At 37.4% G+C, this 13551-nt stretch overlaps 1 protein-coding gene across 1 annotated transcript; it reads right to left on the bottom strand.

The window, feature by feature from the left end:
- Positions 1 to 9629: 9629 nt before the first annotated feature.
- On the bottom strand, positions 9630 to 11475 carry LOC105569110. The gene is made up of 2 exons (XM_012025301.1): positions 10910 to 11475; positions 9630 to 10521 (listed from the first exon to the last, which is right to left on the bottom strand). Exons 1-2 carry the CDS (start codon positions 11463 to 11465, stop codon positions 10274 to 10276), a joined length of 804 nt encoding a protein of 267 aa, XP_011880691.1. The 5' UTR covers positions 11466 to 11475; the 3' UTR covers positions 9630 to 10273.
- Between the last annotated feature and the right edge of the window lie 2076 nt (positions 11476 to 13551).

The raw sequence follows: 13551 nt of genomic DNA on the forward strand, positions 1-13551 counted from the left end.
TATCTTCCCGCTGCGCGAGTAACGATGCAATGAAGTGAATGCCACCGTTAAGTATCGCCGCAATTCTCGCCGGAGGTCTTCGCGTTCGCGAGAAGAACGCTCTCATGTAAACTGTAAATCACCCGCGAAACCGGAGCGCATACGCTATTTCTCGCAATGATGTAGGGAAACCCCCAGCGCGGCCGGAGAGATTTGCCTCACATCGATAGATAATTATTCCTTGTGAAACTATTTAATACGATTTCACCTTGTTGTTCACAGACCTGCACAATTCAGATCGGGTACGAAACGAAGGAAGTAGCCGCGCGGTTTTGGCCGACCGTGAGAATGTGGTCGCGCGAGAGTATCTCGGAGCCGATCCCTTCGGGAAATTTCGTAACGTATTAGGGACGATCGTAGCAAAGTATATTTTTCGGAAAGAGTTGTGGAAAGCACTTTTATTTTCTCAGTCAGGAAACGCATTTGTCATACGCGAGCTTCGGCGAGAGGCAAGATCGACGTGTCTGAATTTACTTCATGGCAAGATGGAAGAAATTTATTGCATTGAAAGAAAGAGCAAAATATGACGCTACGATTAATGGATTCAAAATTTACTTCCAAGTAAAACGTTTATAATTATCTTACACGTACATTAAAAATTGATCCCTTTCTTATTTAAATTATTCGTTACACAAAAGTATAAAGGCAGCGCAGACAGACAAGCTGTTTTCGTATACGTGGAAAAAGAATTTCCTTGCAATATTTTATGCAAACAGATTATGAAATACTATGTTGTACTGTGCAACGGAATAATGTGTATAGGCAAATTCTTACATTTTTCCACACGAGTCTTTAGTGGAATGTGACGTTTTCCGTCAGCGTTGAAATTTCTCGTCACGGTGAGGTACGAGCTTATAATGTTTTATAACGCGGAAATGCAATGGAAATCGAAGGTATATCTGAAAGAAATTTGCAGTCTAATGGTACCAATCATTACGAGTAAAACTTGATCACAACATGAGCGATTCTTTCTACGTAATCGCCACATAGCGTCATATGCGAGTACCCGGAAACTCTCCGTTCAACATTGTAGATCCATACTATGATTATTAAAATAATACACGTACTTTCAGCAACATTGTTAGCGTAATGGAAGGTTTCACAATCGCGCACGATCTTGAGGATGCGATAAACACGCTTTCTAAAGAATATGTGCCCTACTCGGCGCAGGATATTGGTATATGCGGAGGCAAATTATTTACGCAAAATGGGATCGTATGCAAAGTAGATGCATCCTGCTGCTGATCCCGTGGATCTCTTTATATCCCGAGCGTTCTCGGATAAAGAGAAATCGCGCTTTTGATAAATTAGACCGACGCGACTTCTCTTCGCTTTCACTGATTGCTTTTACTTATTTCAAATGTGATTCAACAATGACATAGCGAACCGTGCTGGGTGGTTTCTTCTTTTAAAACTTCTTGAAATTTTTTCTTCTCGGAGAGACAATTGGTAACGCAAAGAAAGGATTACGTAGAATGTTCGAAGAACCTAAAGCCCAAAAAAGCTTATTCTTCGTGTCGCTGAGATGCTTTTGAAAAGCCGAGATACTTTTTCTGTATATTCTTTGGCGTATTGCTCCAATTTTATTTACTGAGGTAGGATTATCTTGAAAAGCGTCCACTTTTATTGTGTCTTTCAGCCTTCTGAATTATGTGGTTTTTTTCTAGTACTAATTATTTTAACGATCTTTGTTTAGGCGATGTGTTTAAACTGAGTACTGTTAAAGACATAATTCAAAGGAGAATTTCTTGGCAACAACAAAAGAATTGTATTGATTAGTCCGGACAACTAGAGAATCAGGTTTACAGCTTATTTGGAATTTGAACACTAAAATGTACCATAATTTTTTACTACTACAAACGACACAATGTGCGTAATTTATGGTAGTAACTGTGACAGAAATTAAATTTTAAGGAAGAAAGGACTAACAGCCGTGACAGAGTGTTAGTGCCTAAATATTTTTGTCTATTGACTGTTCATTGCGACGAATATTTCCATATGCCTCGGAGGTCGAATTGGTTGAGTCGCCCGACTAGTGAGAGAGAGAGGTCCAGGTTCAATCCATGGCTGAGGTAATATTTGTCGCATTAAATTTGAAATATGAAATATTTAGACACTAACACCCTGTCACGACTCTTAGCCCTTTATTCCTTTAAATTTGTGTTAATCTCGTTTGAGCCATAGAAGTTTTCATTAATTTGTTAAATAAATTAATATATAATATATGCTATTTTGAGCATCCTAAGTCCCAGCATGCATTGCTAAAAGACATTTTTAAGACGGTATTAAGTCGTCTTTTAGATATGCATTGCTATCCGGGTTATTAAGTAATTAATATTCTGAAAAAAGTATAACCCGCTATTTTATTATAACATTTGTATAATAAAATGATTTTTGTTAACATCACGAGGTTTACTTTAAAAGTGAAATTAATTATTCAAAATCTTTATAATATTAAAAACTGTAAATAGATTAATAGTAATTATTATACATATGTATAATCTATCTAATATTTATAAGAAAACGTTGATATAACGTTTGACAACATTTTAAAGTTCCGTAACAAAATAAAAAATAATTTGTAACAGTCGATAAAGAAGGCAGATTATGTGATCCATGGATCACCTTGGATCGTCCCAGTATTTCTTACCAGAGAGAAGCCCGCGAGCTGCCACGGCCCGGTTTTACGTGATCCTCGAACGCGATATGCCCTCTGTGGACATTGAAAACGTGGACATGAACTACGTAGCCAATGTCCACGTTTGGACTAAGCGGATAACGCAGATGTGCACGTGTCGGTTGTGTTCCGAGCTATGTGCATAACATGTCGATAAAAACATGATCTATGTTCTATGATAATGTAATATTCCCAATAATTATTTTAATATAATTTGATACATTTTATTAAAAATATATTAAATGTAGAGTTTCTAAGTAAAAATATATTTTATTCAAAGTAATGGCAAATATAATTAAATTTATCAGCATTATATCAGTATACTTATAATATGTTTCATGATACAATAATAATAAATATAGTTATATTTATTATTACATTGCAGTTACAATTTTATTTATCTTCTTAATTATCTAGTTATGTCCCGCAGTCCCTGCCCACCCAAATCCCTACCTGTTGTCCGTATTACGACGTAGGCCTATCCCTTTTCTTACCCATCCGTGTTTCTACATAATAGACCTAAAAATCTTTTATTAAAACCGCGACGCGATTAATAAAAGGTTCGATTTGGGGTTACAATATGCGTGCGATTGGAATTTAATAGAGGTCTTTTCTATTTCGCACACATATGCGAGTATGTACATATAGAAAGGATAACCCCACCCGAATTTTGAACAATAAAAGAAATCAAATTATTTTGTACATCGCCTTATAAACTCCATCAGAGTGGCCAATATTGACCACTTACCCCGTTGTATACAGTCTTCCTTCGTTGGGCCAGATTGGACCTACCTTTCGTTGCTCCTGGCCTGACATAGTCTGGTCATTTCGACCAGAGATCAGGAAGGAAAAAACCTCCTCCCATAGTTGGTTTGTTATCGTCTCCGACAAATATTACGTATGATTTGAAATATACGCGTGCGTCGATCGTATCGAAAAATACGCGACTACGAGAAGTTAATTAAAAAAGAATTTTAATTCGAAAAAATTTACCACATAAAAGTAATTAAATATATCTCTATTTCCGTTATTTACTCGAGAGTATTGGCCGTCTCTTCGTGATTCAATTTTTGAATTCAAAATTCAAGTCTGTACACGGAAAATATTTATGTACAGAAAACATTTTACCACGCGTTATATTAATTTTCATTATATTCCGCGATAAATTAATATTTCTAATATGGATGAAATTTAAAAGGTACTAATATCTTGGAAAAGTTTTAAAAACCGATGTATGAAGATTGCGATACGATTATGCATGTTGTTCATGCGAGACGTATCTTGAAGGTGTATCGCGAGATACATATACAGAATAAATGACGTGAGATTCAGAATTAAAGAACCTTCCTGCACGATAGATACTGATATTGTAATTGAATATTATAATACAGATCATCAATAATTGCAGATCATCAACCGTCAATAATGTATAATAATAATTGGAAATGTTTCAGCGTTCTCGACAAAAGAGAAAAATTTAGAATCTCACGTCACATTATTTTACTTTACATGTCAATACACTGGAAAAATGGATAGGTTACTAGTGATTAGCTCGACGAACACATCAATAAATCATTCGCCCTATTCGCGTAATTTCTGCAATGTGGTTCGACGATTCCCAACATGGAAAATGAGCTCAATATATTCTCATTTGTAGTGTTCCGTAAAATTAAATGTCTGTGAATAAAACTTCAAGAACTCGTGGAAGTCAAAGGCCCAGCTGTAAGAAGGAACAAATCCCAGATCTTCTGGATTGCTCCCAACATCGGTCATTTCGGCAATAATGAGTTAACGATGGTCGCTTATCACTCATTGAATCGAATATTCTTACTATTGTTCTTTACATGTAAATCGTGATTTTCTTTTTCTTTTCTTAAATTTCTTATTCTAATTATTTTCGCGAATCGACGTCGCGTATTCGTGCCGAAACCACTGCTTCCGAAACGTAAGAAAACCAAGTATTAACTGTGGTTTTGCAATGGGCCATCCAACACTTCACAGAGTGAAAATCGCGACCATTCCCCTTCGATGGATTAAATATATTAAAGAAAACGTAAAGTTATTTGTAACCTATCCATTTTATATGGTGACAAATCTACGAAATGTATATTCCGTTACCAGAATAAAAACTTGTCACTCACCGACACGATGCGCAGCAACAGAGTTGTATCTACGTGTACGTTGATTCTGCAATGTCCGATGCCTATCCTAGACCGCTTCCTCTTCTATTCAGGTATCCTCCTCTCAGGTGTCCTTGTCTCAGCTGTCCTGCGACACACTCGCAAATTTGCACTCCCGTTTGCAAAGCCGATTGTCACTGTATCCGATTCTCACTGTCTTCAATTTTCACTTTCACTTTGTCCGATTGTCACCGAGTTCGATCGCTAATCTAAACTGCTCGATCAAATCGTTTGATAGCCACGCGAATCACTGAACGAAAGAGTTAATTTTGCGACAGGAACATCCGTATATTGTAAGCGAAAGGCAGTCGAGAGATCCTCTTCCACTCGCAAATTTGCACCTCCGTTTGTCAAGCCGATGGTCACTGTATCCGAATGCATCGGTCTTCGATTTTCACTGTATCCGATTTCCACTATCTCTAATTTTCACTTTCACCGTGTCCGATTGTCACCGAGTCCGATTGCCAATGAGAACTGCTCGATCAAATTGTCACTTTGATATCCACACGAATCACTGAACGGAAGAGTTAGTTGTGCGAAAAATTCTGAACTACCGTAGGTAGCGTCCTTCTCTGGACAATAATTTTTCACGTGAACAAAGCGTTGCCGGAAAAACACACCCAAGGCACGTGATAATCGCGATAATGTTCTTCAAAACGTTTTAACATTTTCTAACATGGAATTTTCGTGTAAAATAGAAAGAAATACGCTCGATTCTTCCGATTCTTTCCGCTTTTATTGCGTTACATATTGTTACATATTGTTTAATTTTACGACGCGACACGATGAACCGTCGCGCGCGGTTGCGATTCGTTTAAGTAGGCGATTTCTGCTTCAACTTACGCACGATATTTGTCTCGATAAATCACCGTAGAAATTAACGATTACGGATCGTGACAATAACTTAAAAACGTCACTAACTCTCGTAGGAGACGATCGCGTGCGTAGCAGGTGATCGAGATTCAAGGAGCGACGCGAAGGCACGCGGAACAACCGCCTCGCTCGACTGATCCGCGCCGAATAATATAATACAATAGATTGTTCTCGACCGAGGTGTTTACGGCGCTACGTCGTGTTTTTGTAATTGACGCTCGGTCTACGGCGTTCGGCAAAACAAAGTCACGCTGTACTCAGGGTCATTCACGCGGTAACAGTCAAATAAGTCGGTTGTGCCCGCGCCGCTCCGCGTGTCGTATTTATTCATTCTTGATACGCGATCGCGACAAGTACGGGACGAAATCGCGATCGCTCTCCGCGAATAATCGGTGATCGATGTCATCGCGCGATCGTTGTATCCTCGCGATTACAGTGATTATCGCGTGCCTTGAGTGTGTTCTTACGGCAATGCTTTGTTCACGTGAAGTCATTGTCCGGAGAAGGTCTCTATCGGCAGGCGGTTCACAATCAGAATTGTTCGGTACGTCGTAGCGACAGGATCTCTCGACTGCCTGTCGCTTACAACATACGGATTTTTCTGTCGCAAAATTAACTCTTTCGTTCAGTGATTCGCGTGGCTATCAAAGTAACAATTTGTTCGAGCAGTTTACATTAGCGATCGAACTCGGTGACAATCGGACAAAGTGAAAGTGAAAAGTGAAAGTGAAAATTGAAGACAGTGAGACTCGGATACAGTGACAATCGGCTTTGCAAACGGGAGTGCAAATTTGCGAGTGTGTCGCAGCTGAGACAAGGACACCTGAGAGGAGGATACCTGAGTGGAAGAGAAAGCGGTCTATATAGGATAGGCATCGGACATTGCAGAATCAACGTACATACACGTAGATACAACTCCGTTTCTGCGCAACGTGTCGGTGAGTGATAAGTTTTTATTCTGGTAACGGAATATACATTTCGTAGATTTGTTACCATATAAAATGGATAGGTTACAAATAATTTCACGTTTTCTTTAATATATTTAATCTATCGAAGGGGAATGGTCGCGATTTTCACTCTGTGGAGTGTTGGATGGCCCATTGCAAAACCACAGTTAATACCTGGTTTTCTTACGTTTCGGAGCAGTGGTTTCGGCACGAGTACGCGACGTCGATTCGCGAAAATAATTAGAATAAGAAATTTAAGAAAAGAAAAAAGAAAATCACGATTTACATGTAAAGAACAATAGTAAGAATATTCGATTCAATGAGTGATAAGCGACCGTCGTTAACTCATTATTGCCGAAATGACCGATGTTGGGAGCAATCCAGAAGATCTGGGATTTGTTCCTTCTTACAGCTGGGCCTTTGACTTCCACGGGTTCTTGAAGTTTCATTCACAGACATTTAATTTTACGGAACACTACAACTGAGAATATATTGAGCTCATTTTCCATGTTGGGAATCGTCGAACCACATTGCAGAAATTACGCGAATAGGGCGAATGATTTGTTGATGTGTTCGTCGAGCTAATCACTAGTAACCTATCCATTTTTCCAGTGTATTGACATGTAAAGTAAAATAATGTGACGTGAGATTCTAAATTTTTCTCTTTTGTCGAAAACGTTGAAACATTTCCAATTATTATTATACATTATTGACGGTTGATGATCTGCAATTATTGATGATCTGTAATATTCAATTACAATATCAGCATCTATCGTGCAGGAAGGTTCTTTAATTCTGAATCTCACGTCATTTATTATGTATATGTATCTCGCAATACACCTTCAAGATACGTCTCGCATGAACAACATGCATAATCGTATCGCATCTTCATACATCGGTTTTTAAAACTTTTCCAAGATATTAGTACTTATTAAATTTCATCCATAGTAGAAATGTTAAGTTACCGCGGAATATAATGAAAATTAATATAACGCGTGGTAAAATGTTTTCTGTACATAAATAATTTCCGTGTACAGACTTGAATTTTGAATTGAAAAATTTAATCACGAAGAGACGGCCAATACTCTCGTGTAAATAACGGAAATAGAGATATATTTAATTAGTTTTATGCGGTAAATTTTTTCGAATTAAAATTCCTTTTTAACTAACTTCTCGTAGTCGCGTATTTTTCGATACGGTCGACGCTCGCAAATATATTTCAAATCATACGTAATATCTGTCGGAAACGATAACAAACCAACTATGGGAGGAGGTTTTTTCCTTCCTGATCTCTGGTCGAAATGACCAGACTGTGTCAGGCCAGGAGCAACGAAAGGTAGGTCCAATCTGGCCCAACGAAGGAAGACTGTATACAACGGGGTAAGTGGTCAATATTGGCCACTCTGATGGGGTATGTAAGGCGATGTACAAAATAATTTGATTTCTTTCATTTATCAAAACTCGGGTGGGTTATCCTTTCTATATGCAGTCGCATATGTACGAGTATATGTATGTGTGCGAGATTGAAAAGACCCCTATTAAATCCCAATCGCACGCATATTGTAACCAAATCGAACCTTTTATTAATCGCGTCGCGGTTTTAATAAAAGACTTTTAGGTCTATTAAGTTGACACACAGATAGATAGAAAATTGGATAGGATTATACATATGTCGTAATACGGACACAGGTAGGGATTCGGATGGGCAGGGACTGCGGGACATAACTCGATAATTAAGAAGATAAATGAAATTGTAACTGCAATGTAATAATAAATATAACTATATTTATTATTATTGTATCACGAAACATATTATAATATGTGTACTGATATAATGCTGATAAATTTAATTATATTTGCCATTACTTTGAATAAAATATATTTTTACTTAGAAACTCTACATATAATATATTTTTAATAAAATGTGTCAAATTGTATTAAAATAATTATTAGGAATGTTACGTTATCATAGAACATAGATCATGTTTTTATCGACGTGTTATGCACATAGCTCGGAACACAACCGACACGTGCACATCTGCGTTATCTGCTTAGCCCAAACGTGGACATTGGCTACGTAGTTCATGTCCACGTTTTCAATGTGGGCGTATCGCGTTCGAGGATCACTTAAAACCGGGCCGTGGCGGCTCTCAGGGCTGTGTTCGGGGAGACGCTATTTAGCGCTATGAGCGTACTCTATCCTTGTTCAACTTTTGCAAGTAATAAAGACAGAGCACGCTCGTAGCGCTAAATAACATCTCCCTGAACGCAGCCCAGGCTTCTCTCTGTTCTTACATTGTAAGCGCCATCTTACATTGTTCTTTACCAAGATAATGAAACGGTATTACCAGCTGGAGAACATACAGTTTTTTAAATAAAAATGTATATGTATAATATTTTCATTTAATTAAAAATTAATTATTATTTTAATATGCATTTTCGTCAACGTTAGATGTCAAAAATAACTATACAAAGATTTTGCAAACTATTTTTAGACTATAATGAGTTGTTATACGATGAATGTACTAAATTAATAATTGCAAATAATATTGATATTATCACACTTATTATTTTTAATTATTTAAGTGTATTGGAAATTTTGTTCTTGATAATAATGTACTTATATTATTCAAAGAAACGGCAACAGATTTTACATACACTATGGTGTTGCAAGTATCTTCCAGGGGCTTGATGGATCTTATGAGCACTTTAATTATACAAATATTTGGCTTGTCTAAAATAATTATATTTAAAACAATCATATTTAGTTGTTTTATTTGTCGTGAATGACTTCAGAATATTGAAGAAATCCTATTGCAATAAAATTAGCAAGAGAATATATGTATATCTACGTATATGAAGTATCCATTTATTTTACAAAAAAATGCTTTTATTAACAAATGCGAAGATAATAATAAATAATTATGTCACACAAAAAAATAAATAATCAAAAATGTCCACCGAAGAAATAATTTTGTATTGCCTCGCAAATATATTCGGCAATATTCCGATATATTGACAGTTACATTGTCAATATCTTTTACAAACACTTGAATGTATGCAAAGATGAACATTGCTAATTATTCTTCGGCGTGTATTTACACGTTATATTTAAGGAAAACTGACGAACCAGCTTTATCGATACTCCGTGAATTTTCCAAAAGGAAAGAAATTTAATTTAATTCCACTTGCCAACATATTCCGAATGTCAGACGTAGTAATGTCACGATTAGAGGGGAATATTACGGATTCTTAAGCTTAATCAAAAATTTAATTAGCGCCACTAATTTCTCGATAAGCTAACAAATCCGTCGAGCTCGATGCGAGTTTTGTTGAAACCGACGTAACAATTCTACGATTATAGTCGGCACGGTGCCGACAGTCTTTGAACTTGAACGATACTGACGTCGCGCCGGCGTCGATCAGTGAGCTACTTGATTATTTGGCGTGCGTTTCTTTGGTCGTATCTTATTTGCCGACGTACGATCGGGAATGCGTTTACGAGGGCAACATCAGACGATTGATCGATGCGTCGTTAGTGGGACATTAGAACGAGTTCAGTTGTAGTTCGTTGAGCTGCTTGAAGATGAGGATGACGAGGAGGATCCCACTGAGTTGTACGAGCTGGAGCTGCTGCCGGGCGTGTAGTAGCTGTAAGCAAGATTTTGGGCTTCCACACCATTGCTTGGTGTCCAAACGCGGGAATAAGGACCGTTGCCATCCCACGTATTGACGGGATCGTAGCTCGACGTCGTCGAGAGCATAGGTGGAGCACCATATGCCGATGCCGGCTCCATGGACATTCCTAGGATCGAAAAAAATTCACTTTTCATGCGTCCCATCAAAATTACACGGTCACATTTTCTTTCGCGTGCCGCAAATATTCTTCAAGATTTAATAGAAATCTTCATACAATATCTTCTTTATGTATTAAGAGAGATATTGAAAAATTGTAATAAATTAAATTGATATTCTTAAACACACATAAAAAATGAAATTAATGAAACAATACATATTTTTTAGAGGAGAGTAAAGAAAATTATTTTATACGTAATAAATTAATGAAGAAAAATGAAATTTTCTGCAAGTATATATAATTATCTACCATTTTCATAATAAATGTGGGAATTTAACTTTTATGTTAAATACTAAAGAGGTACTGAAACATTAAGAATATATGTATGTATACGTACCCATCGGCATCATCATGCCACCTTTCTTGAAGAACTGCATGGCGACAAATCCAATCACGATAAGAATGGCAAGCTTCGACAAGACAAGAGCCTTTAATGCTTTTAATCCAATAATGGCGACAAAGATGGGCATTAGAGCCTTCAGCTTCAATTTCAACAGCAGCAAAAACGGTAGCAGGAGTTTCTTCTTCAAAAGTCCTCGCGCTTGACTCGTAGCTACGTCATTGTCCTTGAATTCGACGTCAAGGTCTGCCAGGCTCCTGCTAGGTCTGTACTTTAAGCTGGCATCGACGAACGGTAAATCAACACCGTAATCGAAACTCTTGAGATACTTGAAGGTCCTGGCAATGATTGCCTCGTCAACGGTTTCGAGCGATCTCGCTCCCGTGGTGATTCCCAGTTTGTTGTCGAGATAAGCCAAAACTTGATGCTTCAAACAGGACGTCCAGGACTCCGTCTTCACACATTCGTTCAAAGAGTTCGTCAGGAAGTCCTGATTGGCCGTACAAGATCCCAGCAGCAGAACGATCGCGCCTACTGTTGCTATCAGTCGCATGTTGATATCCTTTTCCTTTCTGCGACGTTTTGTTGAAGATTATTCGAGTCGCCCGCCGTTTCTCTTCCTCGCCGTCTCGTATGGATGCCACTCGCCGTTCTCGCAGTACCGCGTGTCAATAAAAGCGATCGATCGTCCACCCGTGTGAGCGAGCGATCATCGGCAATCGAACTGCGACTGACGGAGGAGTGGCCCGTCCCTTTTATTTAATTTGTCCCCCTATGAATCTATGTTATTCGGTCGCGCATGCCGAGAATCTACGATCGAAGGGAAATTATTCAAATTTCACTGGCATAGAGCATCGTACCTCCAACCCCCCTCGAACCTCTCGCACGCTCATTCATTCGTACGTGTATACGTATTGATTGTTGTGCGTCGCACACGTCGCATACGTCGTACACGACGGCATGCAACGCATACGGGAAACGGAACTTGCGCCTCGCGTCTCTTCGCCTTTGCGAGTCTTACTTGACTCGTCGCAAGCCGCCAGGCGTCGTTTCTCCGCCCGTACGCCTTCTATGATTTAACAGAATGTGTAAAGACCTTCACACCTAAAATTCCGTAAGGACGTAAAACGTAAGCATAAGAAAATCGACCAATCACAGTCGAGAACGTAAGGCAATAACGCAAGCAGTAGCAAATCCAATCTGTTGATTTTCTTACGCTTGCGTTTTACGTCCTTACGAAATTTTATGTGTGAAGGCCTTAACTGTTGTCGCTGTAACACTCCTGAAAATTGCAAGCTGTGTGTGTATCTGCGCGTATAATAATTTAAAAGGATACAGATGCAGTACTGCTTATAGTCTAAAGTGGCGAAGTCTACGGTGCAACACATTGTTTTACAATTTTAAGTCAATAAAACTGTATCGATTTGAATCTTGCAATCAATTAAGAAGATACTATTTTTTTTACGCTCAACGGGGGCTGAATTCTGGCTGAAGTGATATTTTTTTTGCGAAGGATACTTGTTAGCATCGAAAGTTAAATCGATTATCGATTTAAAAGTATACGAAGCTGCTGTTTCAACAATTTTTTAATTGAAATACAGGGAGAAAAAGACATACATGAAAGGCGATTTATTGCTGCACCATATGCGAAATACTTTGAACTTAAATTTTTCAGTGGTAAATATTATAAGAACAGCTGTATAATTATCACATCATAACATAATAACAGCGCAACAGATGTATGTACAAACTAAAATCTGAATTTACTTATTTCAATTTATTTTATAAATCTTCGATTCTCCAAAGTATATTGATATATGTACTTCAGAAGTCACATGCGAACGTGATGTAAACGTTAACGTAAACGTAAGTAAAACGCTACTTAGTTATACGTATGATGTATGTACATATAGATTTTCTTGTTTTCATAGAAATTGCAAGTCACGTAATATGTTAAAACAGTGAAATGACTCTTTCAAAGTGGTGATTTCTCCAATCAACTTTCGTAAGAAACGAAAGTAATCACATTCACATATACGTGCGTACGCGTAGAACTTCTTTAAATATCGTATAAAATTTCGATTGATTAAAAATGTAGCGTTCCTTTAAACATAAAAAAAAGAAGGATAATTAAACTATGTATTACAGAAACGGGGGGCCATAAAATGTATCATACACTGAAAAAAATCCTGTAATCCTACAGAAATTCTGGTAAATTCTAAAGGAATTCTGGTAAATCCTAAAGGAATTATCTGATTCGTCCATATTCAACCAGAAATTTTTTTCAGTGTACCAATCTTAAATATGTAACAATTTTTTTTATAAAGCATATCGCTAAATCAGCCGCGAAAATACTAGAGATAATAGAGATAAAATGTTTGTCTGACTTTTCATTTTCATAGATTCCTGTAAACATCTTTTCTTAAAAATTAACGAACAAATTACTAATTTATGCAAAGAAAATGAAAGAAACTTAGGACAATATTTTAAACTTAAAAAAATTTTTAATACACTGAAATTTATATTGTTCTTGTAAAGAGGGAAAGTTGTGTATCTTTGTCCGCGGTAATCTCTAAAACTAATGGACCGATTCAATTGAAATTTTAACAGGTGTTTCTATACAAATAAGTCTCTAGCCA

Source organism: Vollenhovia emeryi, unplaced genomic scaffold (genome assembly GCF_000949405.1).
Source record: "Vollenhovia emeryi isolate VEMERY1.0 unplaced genomic scaffold, V.emery_V1.0 DF939126.1, whole genome shotgun sequence".
Classification (NCBI taxonomy): Eukaryota; Metazoa; Arthropoda; class Insecta; order Hymenoptera; family Formicidae; genus Vollenhovia; species Vollenhovia emeryi.

What these genes read in the sequence shown, in the direction of transcription:
- LOC105569110 (XM_012025301.1), bottom strand. Translation starts at nt 11,465, where the DNA reads ATGCGACTGATAGCAACAGTAGGCGCGATCGTTCTGCTGCTGGGATCT. An exon ending in TGGCATGATGATGCCGATGG is followed by an intron (nt 10,522 to 10,909) that starts GTACGTATACAT and finishes TTTCGATCCTAG; the next exon opens with GAATGTCCATGGAGCCGGCA.